Source organism: Chelonoidis abingdonii, chromosome 15 (assembly GCF_003597395.2).
Source record: "Chelonoidis abingdonii isolate Lonesome George chromosome 15, CheloAbing_2.0, whole genome shotgun sequence".
Taxonomy (NCBI): Eukaryota; Metazoa; Chordata; order Testudines; family Testudinidae; genus Chelonoidis; species Chelonoidis abingdonii.
The window spans coordinates 12,671,941-12,689,225 of NC_133783.1; the positions used below are offsets into that span (position 1 = coordinate 12,671,941).

General features: G+C 46.9%; 2 protein-coding genes across 7 annotated transcripts in view; one reads left to right on the forward strand and one right to left on the reverse strand.

Moving 5' to 3' along the window:
* The window catches only part of SHLD2 (shieldin complex subunit 2), a 115,840-nt gene that overhangs the window by 64,605 nt on the left and 33,950 nt on the right, over window positions 1–17,285 (reverse strand). For 2 of the 6 annotated variants that reach the window (XR_012657039.1, XM_075072535.1), the window contains exon 1: window positions 12,598–12,683. The exons of 1 other annotated variant lie outside the window; for it this stretch is intronic. The gene's annotated coding sequence lies outside the window, so the exon portion shown is untranslated. Of the gene's footprint in view, window positions 1–12,597; window positions 12,684–12,871; window positions 13,167–17,285 lie in introns of those variants that run through there. 3 more of the 6 variants (XM_075072537.1, XM_075072538.1, XM_075072536.1) reach the window with 3 other exon arrangements.
* Window positions 12,852–17,285, forward strand: part of GLUD1 (glutamate dehydrogenase 1) — a 51,155-nt gene continuing 46,721 nt past the window's right edge. Inside the window, exon 1 of the mRNA XM_032780685.2 lies at window positions 12,852–13,277. Coding sequence (XP_032636576.1) covers window positions 12,860–13,277 — 418 coding nt within the window. The 5' untranslated portion in view covers window positions 12,852–12,859. The remainder of the gene's footprint in view (window positions 13,278–17,285) is intronic.

Here is a 17,285-nt window from a genome sequence, read left to right on the forward strand (position 1 = left end):
TAACGCTTACCGAAGACCTGCTCTGTGTCATTGGGCAAGTCACTTAACCTCTGCATCCACCTCATAATCAACCTCACTGGAGTGTAGTGGAAGTCAGTTATGCCAGTGAAGTGTTTATATATATTATAAACATACACAATTCTTCTTCTCTCACATGTGATTGTTTTCAGATATTACAAAAATTAAAGATAATTTCTGATTTACTCTTTTTAAAAGAGTTCCAAGTGTAACTTGTTGAATATTTTGTTGGAATTCAGTAACACTGGACATTCACCTTTATCAAAGCAGAAGGGCTCTGCTCATGCTGTTATTTCATAAAAAGATGTGCTACTGAAACTGGTGAAAAAGGATATTCATTTTCAGTCTTGCATTGTGTTTTACCATTCTGAATCCCTAACATATGAAGTAATGTATCATAAACATATCCAGGTCAATGCATGCAGCTGATAAATAGGTAAGGAACACTTTCAGAGAGGTGTATTCTAGTGATCTGAGTAGTTTTACAGCTCTTCTTTACAGTTCTAACTCTGATGTAGGACTTTCTGAGCTCTTGAGCATGTCAAATAGTTGTCACATTTTCCACTTAACCCCTGCTTCAGTTTTCCTATCTGTAATATAGGATATATTTCCTATATCTCAGAGGTCTGTGAGAATTGGTTGATAAGCACTAAGTGCTAATTCTTATTATTGTCTCTATACCTGCTTCTTAGTTCATATTATTTTACACACGTTTTAAACTCAGTGTTTCAGCAGTGGAACAGCTATTGTTTCAGTGTTTTATGATGGAAACCAAATGTTTCCCTACTGAGGCCACAGAAATGATGCTATGCTTTGCATTTCCTCACTTCTCTGAAACTATTATGGAATTCTCATTAGTATCTGTGATAAATGAAGGGGGGGGGCATAGCTCCCTTGTATGGGCACCCAGCCAACCAGTTAGCTAAACAATTCCTCTTAGTAGCTGTTCTCTACTTACTTTACCTGTAAAGGGTTAACAAGCCCACAGGTAAAAGGAAAGGAGTGGGCATCTGAGCAAAAGAGCCAATGGAAGGGCTAGAACTTTTTAAAATGGGGGTGGGGGAACTTCCCTTTGTCTGCTTTTTGTTGTCCTCCGGAGCAGCTTTAAAACCAGGTAAGAAAAAGCATCAAATCATATCTCAAACTACTTATCTGAAACCCCAAATATGTAAGTAAATCAGGGAATGACTAGGAAGATGCAATTGTGAACCCTCCTTGAGAGCTGCCACCTGATGTGCCAAGACTACCTCTGCCCCTGCTTTCCCTGCCAGCTCGGGACCCCAGCACCCTGTCTTGCTAAGCCAGACACTCCCGTCTGCTCTAACAAAGACCCAGGGTCTGAATTACTTGCCCCAAAGCTGTAGGTTTACCTGAAAGCAGCTAACAGAAGTGTTCTTGTCTTTAACAGTCAGATGCCCAACTCCCATGGGGTCTAAACCCAAATAAATCCTTTTTACCCTACATAAAGCTTATACAAGGTAAACTTATAAATTGTTCACCCTCTATAACACTGATAGAGAGATATGCACAGTTGTTTGCTCCCCCAGGTATTAATACATACCCTGAGTTAATAAATAAGTAAAAAGTGATTTTATTAAATACAGAAAGTAGGATTTAAGTGGTTCCAAGTAGGAATAAACAGAACAAAGTAAATCACCAAGCAAAATAAAATAAAACATGCAAATCTATGTCTAATCAAACTGAATTGAGATAATCTCACCCTCAGAGATGCTTCAGTAAGTTTTTTCCTCAGACAGGACACCTTCCAGGCAGTAGCATAGCTGGGTGGGTGCAGGGGGAAGCGACTGCTTCCCCTCAGCACATTTTCCAAAAGCAGCACCTTAGTTAGGGGTTACCATGGTGCCAGCGCTGGGCTCCTGCAGGCAAGGTGGGGCAGCACAGCCGGAGGAGCCTTGGGGAGTGGGCGGCACGGCCGGAGGAGCCATGGGGAGTGGGGGCGGGCGATGAAGGGGAAGGAGACAGGCGAATGGAGCTGGCGGCTCTCTCTCGTTCCTCTGGGGTGCATGAGGGGAAGTGAGCGGTCCCAGGGAAGAACAGAGGCGTGTGGGGACGTCAGCCTAGGCGGGAGCCTCTGGCTCTTCGCTGCCCAGCCTGAGCCGGGCAAGCAGGGGATGAGTTCAGGGCGGCCAGCGCTCAGCCTGGAGCGCAGAGTCTCCCCCAAACTGCCCCGCTGCCCAACGGGCTCGGACCTGCCAGAAGCTGCCTTCCTGCCCAGGCATGAGGGGTCAGAACCCCTGAGCAAAGCCAGGGCCTGTAACCCTGATCCAGGCTGTAACCCCCTGTTCCCTGCACACACACATAGGGCTGGAACTGGGGGGGGGGGCTGTCGCACCCCAGGATTGAAGGGGGGCACAGCATGGCCACAGCACGGCCGGAGGAACCATGGGGGGGGAGCTGCAGAGGAAGGCGAAAAACCTCCAGGGCCTCTGCTCTGCCAATCTGCCCTGGAGGAAAATTCCTTCCCCGACCCAAATATGGCGATCAGTTAAACCCTGAGCATGTGGGCAAGACTCACCAGCCAGCACCCAGGAAAGAATTCTCTGTAGTAACTCAGATCCCACCCCATCTAACATCCCATCACAGACCACTGGGCATACTTACCTGCTGATAATCAAAGATCAGTTGCCAAAATTTGCCAAAATTAGGCTATCCCATCATACCATCCCTCCATAAACTTATCAAGCTTAGTCTTAAAGCCAGATATGTCTTTTGCCCCACTACTCCCCTTGGAAGGCTGTTCCAGAACTTCACTCCTCTAATGGTTAGAAACCTTCGTCTAATTTCAAGTCTCAACTTCCTAGTGTCCAGTTTATATCCATTTGTTCTTGTGTCCACATTGGTACTAAGCTTAAATAATTCCTCTCCCTCCCTAATATTTATCCCTCTGATATATTTATAAAGAGCAATCATATCCCCCTCAGCCTTCTTTTGGTTAGGCTAAACAAGCCAAGCTCTTTCAGTCTCCTTTCATAAGACAGGTTTTCCATTCCTCGGATCATCAATTCATCCTTCTTAAACATGGAGACCAGAACTGCACACAGTATTCCAGATGAGGTCTCACCAGTGCCTTGTATAACGGTACTAACACCTCCTTATCTTTGCTGGAAATACCTCTCTGATGCATCCTAAAACTGGCATTAGCTTTTTTAATGGCCATATCACATTGGCGGCTCATAGTCATCTCTGTGATCAACCAATACTCCAAGGTCTTTCTCCTCCTCTGTTACTTCCAAACTGATATGTCCCCAATTTATAACTTAAAATTCTTGTTATTAATCCCTAAATGCATGACCTTGCACTTTTCACTATTAAATTTCTTCCTATTACTATTACTCCAGTTTACAAGGTCATCCAGATCTTCCTGTATGATATCCCTGACTATTAACCTCCTTCCAGCCTGACAGTTCACCTTTCAGTATGATCCGTTGTAGTCTTCTCCACTATAGATCAGAACAGGCCATCTCCCTTTCCAGGAAAGGAATGATGTCTCTCAGAGTCCAGTTCAAGTCCTGGATTCTAAGCATAATTCATTAATATAGTTTTCAAGCTTCAGCAGATTCCACACCAAGTTAAAACAACTTTCAAAGTCCCAAAGTAAGACAGGTAAAAAATGCAGCAGTGCTTAATCCTCACACCAGGAATCCAGTCACACCTGAGAGTCCCCTGAAAGTGAGGAGCCTGAACAGGGGGGTGAGGGGGAGGGAAAAGGTCAAGGACCCGCAGAAGGCCTGCATAATGAGCAAGTAGTATCCTTGCCAGTTGACATATTCATAATGCACCTGGTAGGGGCAAACAGTGATCATATATGAGCCACCAATAGCCCCAGCACAATCACGGAACCCATTCTCTTAAAGCTAGTTCCTTGTTTTGGGGACATTAGCAGCCATCACCACCCATGGCTAAATCACAAAAACCTCCCGCACCACAGCACCAACAGTTGTCTTGCTAAATACCAAACCGATTGATAGCCAACAAGCTGTAGCCCTCTGGGGATATCCAAGTATAATAGCAGTCTGCTTTTGCACCCATAAAGTCCTCTCTCATGCGCTGTCCAGGTACTCATGTGTCTACTGAAAAAGTGTCAGGGCAAGCTCCTCAATCACAGTTCCAGGAAGATGGCCTTCCTCACCTGAAGTTCTGGAACCGTTGCTGTGCATCCCAGGTTTGCATGACCATGTAGTCCTACCATTCTGTGCTTGATGCCACAGCTATTAAAACCTGCATCAGCTATCTTCAATCCACTATGCAGGCAACAGAAATACCGAAGAACGCCTGCATGATCTCCTTCCCTCATCAAAAGCACATAGCCACTTTCTCAGGGTGATGAGCCACTGCTGACGTGCCCTCCACCATTGTCTCATGCCCTGCATTCACCTCCTGTTCCCAAAATAAAAGTTTCGTTAATACTCAGCACCCTGTCTTGCTGAGCCAGACACTCCCATCTGCTCCAACAAAGACCCAGGTCTGAATTACTTGCCCCAAAAACTGCAGGTTTACCTGAAAGCAGCTCACAGAAGTGTGCTTGTCTTTAACACTCAGATGCCCAACTCCCAATGGGGTCTAAACCCAAATATAAATCTGTTTTACCCTGTATAAAGCTTATACAGGGTAAACTCATAAATTGTTCACCCTCTATAACACTGATAGAGAGATATGCACAGTGTTTTGCTCCCCCAGGTATTATACACTCTGGTTAATTAATAAGTAAAAAGTGATTTTATTAAATACAGAAAGTAGGATTTAAGTGGTTCCAAGTAGTAACAGACAGAACAAAGTAAGTCACCAAGCAAAATAAAATAAAATGTGCACAAATCTATGTCTAATCAAACTGAATACAGATAATCTCACCCTCAGAGATGCTTCAGTAAGTTTTTTCCTCAGACTGGACACCTTCCAGGCCTGGGCACAATTCTTTCCTCTGGTACAGCTCTTGTTCCAGCTCAGGTGGTAGCTAGGGATTCTTCATGATGGCTCCTCTCCTCCCTTTGTTCTGTTCCACCCTTTATATATCTTTTGCATAAGGTGGGAAACCTTTGTCCCTCTCTGGGTTCCCACCCACTCTTCTCAATGGAAAGACACCAGGTTAAAGATGGATTCCAGTTCAAGTGACATGATCACATGTCACTGCAAGACTTCATTGCCCACTTGCCAGCACACATGTATACAGGAAGACTTACAGGTAAAACAGCCATCTGCAGTCAACTGTCCTGGTTAATGGGAGTCATCAAGATTCCAAACCACCATTAATGCCCCTCACTTTGCATAACTACAATAGGCCCTCAGAGTTATATTTCATATTTCTAGTTTCAGATACAAGAGTGGTACATTTATACAAATAGGATGATCACACTCAGTAGATTATAAGCTTTGTAATGATACTTTACAAGAGACTTTTTGCATTAAGCATATTCCAGTTATATTATATTCACTTATTAGCATATTTTTATAAAATCATATAGACTACAATGTCACAGCGATTACGGGGTTTTTTTTTGTTTTGGTTTTTTTTCTTTTTTATTGGCTTGTGGACTCCTCTGTGCTAACCCCAGGTGCTTTTGTTTTGCTTGTAACCTTTCAGATGAACCTCATGAGACCTATCTTGATGCTTAATTTTTGTAATTGTTTCTTTTAAAATCTAGCAATAGCCTGAGTTTTCAGATGTATTTTCTTTTTGTTTTTAATAAAATTTCCTTTTTTAAGAACAGGCTTGGATTTGTGTGTCCCTAAGAGGTTTGTGCATGTTGTTTAATTAGCTGGGGGCAACAGCTAATTTCCTTTGTTTTCTTTCTCAGCTCTTCCCGGGGGCCAAGTGAAAGGGCTTCTGAGTATACCACAGGAAGGAATTCCCAAGTGAGCCTTCCTGGGTCCCAAAGGGTTCTTTTGCACTTGGTTGGTGGCAGCATCTACCCATCCAAGGTCAGAGAGAAACTGTGACCTTGGGAGTTTAATATCAGCCTGGAGTGGCCAGTATTAATTTCTGAATCCTTGCAGGCCCCCACTTTCTGCACTCAAAGTGCCAGAGTGGGGAATCAGCCCTGACAGTATCTATCTCCATATTAATATATCGAAGTAATTGAGCAATTCTAATAATGTAAATATATTGAGAGGCTGAGTTTCTAAAGCAGGCTTGACAACATCTGCAAAATCAGTTCTTCCTAAAAAGAAACATTTCTTGCTTTTGCTTCCCTCTGTTTTACTAATAGGAATCTTCAGACTCTGGACATGATCATTTTAACCCCTGCTCTCTCCTCTCCTCCCCCTTTAGTTTATCTCTTCCTAAGTAAGCCCCTACGCCAAAAAATCATAGACCTAATGTAATATGCCGCCATCACATTGTTCACTGTGCTTGTGTGTTATACACATTCCCACATCCTGTGCCTGTCTTGTCTATTTAGATTGTAAGCTCTTCAGTGCCTGGACTATGTACTACTCTGTGGCTGCACAGCACCTAGAATAAAAGGGTCCCATTCTTGATTGGCCTTTAAGAACTACCAAAATACATAATGATATACCACACAAATCTTGAAGGTGAGCAGGAGCCTGCTATTCTCTCTTCAGTGGTCTTCCCTACTTCTTATCTCTGACAATTAGGGGTATTTATCATGCAGTGACAATATAAAACAGAAACTGGGATTCTATCTATTCAGTTTCCTTTATTCATTGATCTATTACAGCAGTTCTCAAATTTTAGCAACCGGAGGACTCCCATTTTGATTTACAAAATTTTCACAGATGCCCGAGTCCCTTGCTCAACCCCAGGCCCCGCCCCCCACTCCACTACTTCCCCCAAGGCCCCACTCTCACCCCACCTCCAAGCACACCCTGTCTCCACTCCTCCCTCTCCCTCCCAGCACCTCCTGCACGCCGCTGAACAGCTGTTCCCCGACCTACAGGAGGCACTGGGTGGGAGCAGAAGAAGTTGATCAGCAGGGCCCAAGGACCCGCTGCAGTACCCTCACGGACTCCAGTTTGAGAAATGCTGATCTATTATGTACATGTAAAAACTCCTTTGTAAAAATACTTGTAATACAGTTGCATAAGTGTATACTGTGTGATATGGGACTGCACTTGTACATAGTACTTTTGTTTCATATAATTTGGACCTTTTTCCACTGCATGTTTAACAGTCTTCCCTGTTCAAAACTGCAAAAATTAACAAAAAAATATTGATTTTTGCAAAGACCTTTCTGTCTTTGACCCCACAATAAAAAGCATCAAATATATTGATGTTCACTAACTGCAAGTTACTCATATCACTTCTTGAGACAAGTACACAGGAGGTTTTGTGTATTTTTTTGAAATTCCTTTTTCATGACTGTTCTATAGTTCAGCTTGTCACTTAGGGCTTGTCTAGGTGACCCCTTAGTTTGCAGCAAACTGGGGCATAAATCTACCTTGCACTAAGCACCTGTGTGGATCCTGCTGCATGCACTGTAAGTTCTCTAGTGCGCTTTAATCATCCGTTTCAAAGCGCAGTAGAGCAAAGAGCACTACAGAACTTTTGTATGCAGCAGCAGAGCCATATGGGCACTTAGGGCATGCTAACACAAGGTAGATTTACACTCTGGTTTGCCACAAATTAAGTGTCCACATAGACAGGCTCCTAATGATATTACCTCCTACTTCTGGCGCTAACAAATGATATCTTCACCAACTGCAGTACTGGGCAGCCACACACTCTGAGCTCAATTCTGACTTCTGATTAGAACACATAACTTTCATTTACTTCAATGAAAGTTACATATATTTATCTGAAGGCAAAATTGGGCCCAGATGTTCCCAAATATAATACTTGAAAAGCAGGCATAAGGATGTCAACACAACTGGATAAGACAGAGGAAAGCCATTCTTTCGGTCTCTCCTGCAATTCTTACAGCAAACATGTTCAGGCTGATGCTTCTCACAGAGAAAGGTTGAAATGTCAGAACTTAAAGGTTTCCTGGCAGTTAGAAAAGCCCCATTAATGTGAGTCAGGCCTTGGCTACACTTGCAGTGCTGTAAAGCGCCACTTTCTCGCTCAGGGGTGTGAAAAAAACACCCCCCTGAGCACTGCAAGATACAGCGCTGCAAAGCGACAGTGTAAACAGTGCCGCAGTGCTGGGAGCGCGGCTCCCAGCGCTGCAAGCTAAACCCCACAAGGATGTGGAGTACATGCAGCGCTGGGAGAGCTCTCTCCCAGCACTGGCGCTGTGACCACACTCGCACGGCAGCGCTTTGAAGTTTCAGGCGTACCCATACTCTGAGACTCCTGGAGTTTCACTGCACTGAGAGGTTTGAGCTCCTGCCTGACGTGATGCAAATAACTCCACCCAATGAGTAAAGTCTTATCAGTAGCGCAATCATTAGCTCCAGGGAGAAAGACAAATGGGTTTTTCTTTTGAAATCAACTCACTGGAAAATGCTGCAACCCAGAGGACTAAACCGATGTCTGATTGCTCCTCATATTATATGTCTAAAAGTTTCTTCAGGTTGGGACACTGTAGCCACCATAGTCTGCCTTAGGGTATGATTGCAAGTTAAATCAAGTTATCTATACCTAACTCTTCTCAAGTTACCCTATTTTGAGCAAAATCTGCCCCATCACAAAACACTTTGAGATGCACAAACTGGTTGTGTTAGCAGGTGGCAAGCCATGCTAACTTGAGCTTTATCTATACCCCTTGATGGGCCAACTAAAGTTCAATGCACCCCCACACTCAAAATAAGGAGTTTTAGAATCATTAGTATTATCTAGACTGTCCCTGACAGGTCTAACCTGCTCTTAAAAATCTCCACTGATGGAGATTCCACAACCTCCCTAGGCAATTTATTCCAGTGTTTAACCACCTCTGACAGTTGGGAAGTTTTTCCTAATGTCCAACCTAAACCTCCCTTGCTGCAATTTAAGCCCATTGCTTCTTGTCCTATGCTCAGAGGTAAAGAACAACAATTTTTCTACCTCCTCCTTGTAACAACCTTTTATGTACTTGAAAACGGTTATCATGTTCCCTCTCAGTCTTCTCTTTTCCAGCCTAAACAAACCCAATTTTTTCATTCTTCCCTCAGAGGTCATGTTTTCGAGACCTTTAATCATTTTGTGTGGATGTGACTCAAATTAGGGGGAAAACTCAACTTAACTGCAAGGAGGACAAACCCTGAGGTATTTCCATCACAGACATCTGCACAGGAGCTAGATCAGTGGTACTCAAACTTTTGTACTGGTGACCCCCTTCACATAGCAAGCCTCTGAGTACTACCCTCTTTTTAAATTAAAAACTTTTAAATATATTTAACACCATTATAAATGCTGGAGGCAAAGCAGAGTTTGTGGTTGAATCTGACAGCTCATGACCCCCTATGTAATAACCTGGCAACCCCCTGAGGGTTCCAAACCCTAGTTTGAGAACCTCTGAGCTAGATGGTCTCTCCACACAGTTTGCAAAGCATTATTGCTTGGATTTGGCCTCCAGGAAAGAATCTTATTTCAGACTGTGTCCTGAAATTTGTTTCCAATATAGCAGAAGTCAAAACTCTCTCCCTGTCAAAAGGTAGGTTTATTTTACTTCAGTTGGCCTGTTTTTTCAAGTTTTCCCACCCTACTGATTGTGGGTTGATTCATGTACAACATATACGCCTCTACCCCAATATAACACGGTCCTCAGGAGACAAAAGAAAAAAAAAATCTCACCATGTTATAGGTGAGAACGTGTTATATCAAACTTGCTTTGCCCCGCCCGTTCCTTGCTCCCTGACCACCCCCTCCAGAGACCCCATCCCTAATCGCCCCCAGGATCCCACCTGCTACCCAACCCCCCTGTCCCTCACTGCTCCGATCCCTATCCACCCCTTCCTGCCCCGACAGGCACTCACTGGCAATAGCAGGAAGCGGAGCAGCCCGGCCCCAGTCTACTTCACCCTGCCAGCTCCCAGCCACGGCACTCCGCTTCCTGCCGTCGGTGAGTGCGGAGAGGTTGGGGCAAGGATGTTCCCCCGCACTCACCTGCAGCGGGAAGCAGAGCAACACAGCTTTCCTTCCCCCGGCCCCAGCCGTGTCGCTGGGGGGCAGCTGGGGAAAGGTCCTGCACTCACCTGCAGCGGAAAGCGGAGCGCCACGGCTGGGAGCTGGCAGAGTGGAGCTGGCTGGGGCTGGGTTGCTCCGCTTCCCACCGCCGGTGAGCGTGGGGAAGCTGGGGAAAGGATGCCCCCCATACTCATCTGTGGCAGGAAGCAGAGTACTGCGGCTGGGAGCAGGTGGAGTGGAGCGGGCTGGGGCTGGCTGCTCCACTTCTGCCGCTGCTGGTGAGTGCGGGGGATCTCTTCCCCCAGCCCCCTCCCGAGTGACACAGCTGGGGCCGGGGCGAGGGAAGCAGAGCAGGCTCCTCCCAGCCCCCCGCTAATCCCCCGGGTGACTCTGGGACTGTGGGGCCCCCAAAAGTGCCCTCCCACAGCTCCTGCCCCCCAGGACTTGGGGGGGGAGACCCTCTGCCCCTTATCAAACCCTTCATCCCCAGCCTGGCCCAACACCCTTAACACACTGCTCAGAGCAGCGTGTCAGAACTTTACTGTGTGGTATGCGAACCCACGTTCTATCGGGTCGCGTTATATCGCAGTAGAGATATATCTTGTACATGCCTGAAGAATTTTGAGATTAGGATATCTATCTAGATCAGAGGTAAGCAACCTTTCAGAAGTAGTGTGCTGAGTCTTCATTTATTCACTCTAGTTTAAGGTTTCGCTTTTAACGTTTTTAGAAGATCTCTTTTTATAAGTCTATAATATATAACTATTATTGTATATAAAGTAAATAAGTTTTTTTTAAATGTTTAAGAATCTTCATTTAAATGTAAATAAAATGCAGAGCTCCTTGGACCAGTGGCCAGGACCCGGGCAGTGTGAGTGCCACTGAAAATCAGCTCACCTGCTGCCTTTAGCACACGTGCCATAGTCTGCCTACCCCTGATCTAGACAGACACATGTCCCTGTTCCCACTGTTCAGAGGGCAGCATGTTTGCTTGGCAAGGGGGTTGTATGCTCTGGCCAAAATTAGCCTGATTTGCACTAAACAGTACTTTTATTCATCTGTAAATAGAGAAGAAATGAAAAAATATCCTGTACAGGTTAGGAAGCCTGAAATTGTATTCAACAATATTTCCACTCTTCCTTTCCCTCCTTGCTCCTATTTAGAATGGATATTTTCCCAGAAAAAGAGTCTTTCAGAAAACCAGCAGCATCATTTGATATGGATTGGGAGGCAGCTGTTGTCCCTCTCGGGGGAAGTTTTCATAGATCTATATGCTCTACTTCCTTCCCTGTCACCCCAAGACTTTGCAGGATATAATATAATCACATATACACATACACCAGCAGTTTTTCTTCTGAAATGACATCCTTGAATAAAAGATAATGAGACTGCTATTGTCTAACTCTGTCAAGGAAGTTAGTACACTGTTTTTCACCACGATCAGATTCACATCCTATGGCTTGGGTCCAGAAGGGGACATAACACACAATGGATCACTTGTGCAGTTCTCCCTGGCTATGCATGTCTGCTCTAATCTTGGCTCCCATTAAAACCTACAAGAACATTGTTCTGAGAGGGTCAGAGAACAGGGCTCTCTGTGTCACCCAGTTACAACCCCAGGACAGACAGGCAGGATAGGGAATACCCAAAGCTAAGGAAGCTACAAATGGCTGCATGTTGAGCCCTGTGTTACTTAGGGCAGAGGGTCCCTGTACCCCAGATAAGCAATGCAGCAAAGCTCGTCAGCACTGTAGGTTAAAGCAATGATTCTCAACCACGGGTACATATACCCCAGGGTTACTTAGAGGGCTTCCAGGGGGTACATCAACTCATCTAGGTATTTGCCTCGTTTTATAACAGGCTATATAAAAAAGCATTAGCAAAGTCAGTACAAACTAACGTTTCATACGACTTGTTTATACTGATCTATATACTATACACTGAAATGTAAATACAATATTTACATTTCAGTGGATTTATTTCCAAATTATATGGTAAAAAATTAGAACAAGCAATTTTTTAGTAATAGTGGGATATGACACGTTTGTATTTTTACGTCTAATTTTGTAAGCAGGTACTTTTTAAGTGAGATAAAACTCGGTAGGCAAACCAAAGCAGACTCCTGAAAGGGGTACAGTAGCCTGGAAAGGTTGAGAGCCACTGGGCTAAAGCTTGCTCAGCCGGGATAGCCAATGTGGCCATCGCTCGAGGGGAGGGGGGGCTGTGGGCAGAGGGAACCGGAAAGAACGGTGCAGCCGGGCGGGCGCGCAACAGTGCCCGCGGGCCCGGGGAACGAAAGGGGAGGTCAGGGGCTCTGCCGCTCCCCGCAGCGGAAGGGGAAGGATGACCGGCTCTACTGGAGAGGGCCCCCTGCCCAGGCGCAGACTCCCACGGGGCCGCCCGCGCCTGCAGTGGGGAGAAGCGACCGCTCCGCACGCTCCCGAGCCCCGCGCACGGGCGGAAGCACTTTAAGTTCCCGATCCCCCACCAGCACCCTGGACTGAGAGCGACGACGAACGGAGGCTAGATCCCGACACGCATGCGCGCCACACACCCACCTCGGGCCTTCCGGGAGACGGGCTGAAGGCCGGCACCGCGCCCAGCTCCTCACGGCGGAGCCAAGAGGGCGGAGGGGTTCCGGGCGCGGCGTGTGCGCACGCGCGGCAGGGAGGTGTTGTGTGACCCGAGCCGCCCCTCCGGCCTCGCCCCGCGGGGCCATTTAAAGGCGGCGGCGGAGCCAGGCCGCCTCTGTTGTGCCATCGGCCGCGCAGCGCTAGAGCAGCCCCGACTCTGCCTCCTGGCCCCGCTGCAGCTGCCACCATGTACCGTTACCTAGGGGAGCTGCTCGCGTCCCGCGCCGGGGCCGGCTCGGTGCTGGCGGGCACGGAGCCCAGCGCGGCGGTAGCAGCAGCCCTGTGGGGCGGCCCCAGCGGGGGGCTCCCGCAGCGGCGGCGCTACAGCGAGGCGGAGCAGGAGGACGACCCCAACTTCTTCAAGATGGTGGAGGGCTTCTTCGACCGCGGCGCCAGCATCGTGGAGGACAAGCTGGTGGAGGGGCTGCGCTCGCGGGAGAGCCCAGAGGAGCGGCGCCACCGCGTCCGCGGCATCCTCCGCATCATCAAGCCCTGCAACCACGTGCTCAGCGTCTCCTTCCCCATCAAACGCGACAACGGAGAGTGGGAGTTGATCGAGGGTTACCGGGCGCAGCACAGCCAGCACCGCACCCCCTGCAAGGGAGGTGAGCTTCGCACCCCTGTGCGCGCGCACACACAGCCAGCACCGCACCCCCTTCCCGGGGGGTGAGCTCCGTACCCCACCATCACCATACACACAGCCCGCTCCGCACCCCCCTATACCATTCAGACAGCCGGCATTGCACCTCCTGCAAGGGACGGGAGAGCCCCTCTACTCTGGTATACAGATCTCTAGCACCCTGACAACCTGAGAATTGAGACCCACGCATGAGATCCATGTGTAGACAGAGCCATACATACCCGGGGGTACCACCTGCAAGGTTGGTGAGATCTCTTCATGGATACCCAGCACACCTCATGCAGTGCCAGTACTGCACCTATATAACCTAACCCAGCACTGCACTACCTGCAGGAAAGGGGACACCTCAGCAGGAGAGTCTCTTTATGTCCCATTCATATACAGCCAGCACTACACCCAACAAACAAGTGTTTAAAGTAGAGTGAAACAGGAGTGAGAGTTTTCACTGCACCAGCCAAGGAGAGAAGAGCAGTTATTGGGGATCACTGCTTAGCCAGACCCAGAAATAGGGAGAGTTCTCATCTACTTTCAGCAGCGTGAGAGCTACAATTCCCACTTGGTTATCACCTGCTCCAAACATAGCCAGCAATATATCCACTGTAAGAGTAATGAGATTCCCTCCTATACTTCACAGCTGGAGCTGTATCTTGTGAAAGGAGTATGACAAAGACATTTTTCTTTTTCTCAGCTAGCGATGGCTCCCTGCAAAAGATAGGAAACACATACATAGCCAACATTGCACCCCTAAAAGGGAGTCCATGTTCCCAATACTTCATATCCAACAGTGCTAGCCCTGCAGCCCCTCCAAGGCTGGTGGGGAGCTCCTTGCCACTGACCCCCTACATCCATCCATGGATTCTCTGCAGGAGAGGTCAACTTCCATCTCTGTCCCAACCTAGCCACATGCCTGCCAAAATAAGAAGTGTAAATATACATGTATTTACATAAATTCAGCTGCAAGTCATTTGAAGCACATACTTTCCTATTTTCAGCTTGCATTGTAACAAAACTTCAATGTGTGGAAGGCGCTTGGCTTACGTCTATGGGGCACTTAGAGCTTGATAAACAGCTTCTACAAGGGAAAACGGTTTTCGTACCATATTTCCAATACTTCTGTGCTTACTAAGAAGGTGGGAAGTAGAGGGATTTCAGTTCTTGTTAATATTTAAATGATCACTTAACCCCTAAAATGGTAGGGTGCTGTCAACAACTTTTCTAGTGTGTTTAGGAGATTTGATCGTGACATCCCCAGGTTATATATTAATGTCAGGGATCCAAAACAAAGTAGTTTTGTCTGGCAAAGAATGATCATTCTCACCCCAGGGAATATTCTGAACAATTCAAATTTACCCAGAGAAGTTCTCAGCAAATCTCAAACTTTAACAACATGAATGGTGAAATCTGAGGCACTATGTACACTTGCATAGTTTTAATTATGAATTGAAAAGTTGGGGGGGGAAACAAAAAATAACTTGAAAACATTATAATGTAAGGGCTGTTTCTAATACATACTTTGATTTAATACAAAATCCTCCTCCAGCCCAGAGCAGGAAAATAGCCAATTGGTCAAGTTTCTAGGTAGATGTACAGAAAAAGCCAAAAACTAGTGGTCTTCTAGGAAAAGAAGTCACACTTTTATAAGGGAATTGAGAGGATTGTCCCACCCCAAGACCCAGTACAGGGAACCATACATCCCTAATACTTCCAGGGCTGTGAGCCTACGAAGTAAGACTCCCAACCATCATTAGGGTACTATATCCCCCTGAAAGATAGAGTTAGACACCCCTGGCTTCCAGCCTGGATCAGTCAGCACTGTGCACTCTGTTAGGCACATAATCTTTAAAAACAGTTACTCTGAGATCATTACAGGCGTGTATAGGACTTCAAACTAAACACCATACCTTTGCCAGACACCTGAAATTGTAATTGTACAAAATGCACCCCTGCATGTTGTGTCATAATGGACCTCCTCTTTATGGTTGCTAGAAAAAGATTGGGGGAGTGTTAAGAACACTTACTCATCTTATAAAGAAATAAGTATAGGTGCTCTCTAGGTCTGACTGTTGGATTTATGCTTAGGATTTGGATTCCTTAACTACTACTTGAAAGACAGGCACTTCTCTTTCTGTTTTTATGGTACAATAATCTACTTTAGAGTTGTGGGGTGTTTTTGTTTTGTTTTGTTTTTTCTCTGCAAGTTGGACTGTTTGCATAGTTTTTAACTCTATATCAACACTGCAGTTTGACACCTATGTATCAGCTGACTTGGGCTCACACGGCTTAGGCTACAGGGCACTTTAATTAAGGTGCAGATATTCAGGCTTGGGGTGGAGCCCAGGCTTCGGGACCCACCCAGTCCTCATCCTCAAAGGAAATGTGCACAACAACTTCAGAAGATGAGCATGGACACTTAAATTCATAACTTTGCTGGATACTAAAAACTAGTCTTAATAAAGACACTGGATTTGTGTCTTACAACAGTCTGTAACCCACTAACCCCCTTTTTGCCTGTGTTTGCAGAGGGGTTAATGGACCACTTAAACTTGAACATCCCTTAGAATTTGTTTACTTATGCTAAACAACCTGTTCCACCTTGTGATAGGTGTGACACTCAGTACCTCTCTCAGAACTGAAGAAAAGCGCATTTCTTTCACCAACAGACAATAAGGCCTTGTCTATACTTAGAGCGCTGAAGGAAGTACTCCATACCGCTGAGTGACCTAGTTATACAAACATGAGTTCATAGTGTAGACCAGGGCAATAGGATATTATGTTACCCACCTTGTCTCTCTAAAATGGTGTGGGCATTTTAAAATACATTTTCCTTTGACTCTGTTTCAAGATGTGCATTTCTGATGACTTAGGAGTAAGAAATGAGAACATCAGAATCAAAGCTCCTCTCATACAGGCAATGGCTTTATCTGTGTGGAGTCAGTGTCCCTAACTATTGCCACAACCTTGTCTGGGGCCTGGCCTACACCAGTGGTTTTCAAACTGCCGATCACAACCCAGTGCTGGGTCGAGGAATCCAAGGCACTGGGTTGCGGCGGCTCTGGTCTGCACCGTTGACTGGGCCGTTAAAAGTTGGTGGTGCTGCCTGGCTAAGGCAGGCTAGTCCCTACCTGTTCTGACACCGCACTGTGCCCCAAAGTGGCCAGCAGCAGGTCTGGCTCCTAGGTTGGGGGGTGGGGGGGCACAGGGCTCCATGCGCTGCCCCTGGCCCGAGCACTGGCTCCCTACTCCCATTGGCCAGGAACACGCCAATGGGAGCTGGGGGGAAGGGGTGTGTCTGAGAGCTGCACGGAGCCGCTTGCGCACCTCCGCCTAGGAGCCAGACCTGCTGCTGGCAGCTTCTGGGGCGCAGCGTGGTCCGTGGTGCCAGGACAGCCAGGAAGCCTGCCTTAGCACCCCTGCTGTGCTGCTGATCGGGAGCAGCCCGAAGTAAGCCTGTACCCCAATTCTTTGCCCCAGCCCTGAGCCCCCCAAGTCCCTTCCTGCACCTCAAACCCTTTATCCCTGTCCCTACCCCAGAGCCTGCACCCTCAGCCCATAGCCCTGATCTCGTGCACCCCAACTGCCTGCCACAGCCCAGAGCTCCCACCCACACCCTGAACCTCTCATTCTTGGCCCCACCCTGCAGCCCTCACTCCCAATCCAACCCTCTGCCCCAGCCCTGAGCTGTTCCCATGCCCCAGCTCCCTCATCCCCAGCTCTGTTTGGTTGCGGGCATCAATAATTTTCTTCAACTGGGTTGCCAGAAAAAAAGTTTGAAAACCACTGGCCTACACTACAGAGTTAGGTTGACAAAAGCTGCTTGATGTCAGCCTAACTCTATAAGTATCTACTCTAAAATGTAGCTCTCACTACACCAACTTCATAACTGTACCTCTGCAGGTGGCATAGCACTTAAGTTAACGCAGTAGACCAGGGGTCGGCATCCTTTCAGACGTGGTGTGCCGAGTCTTCATTTATT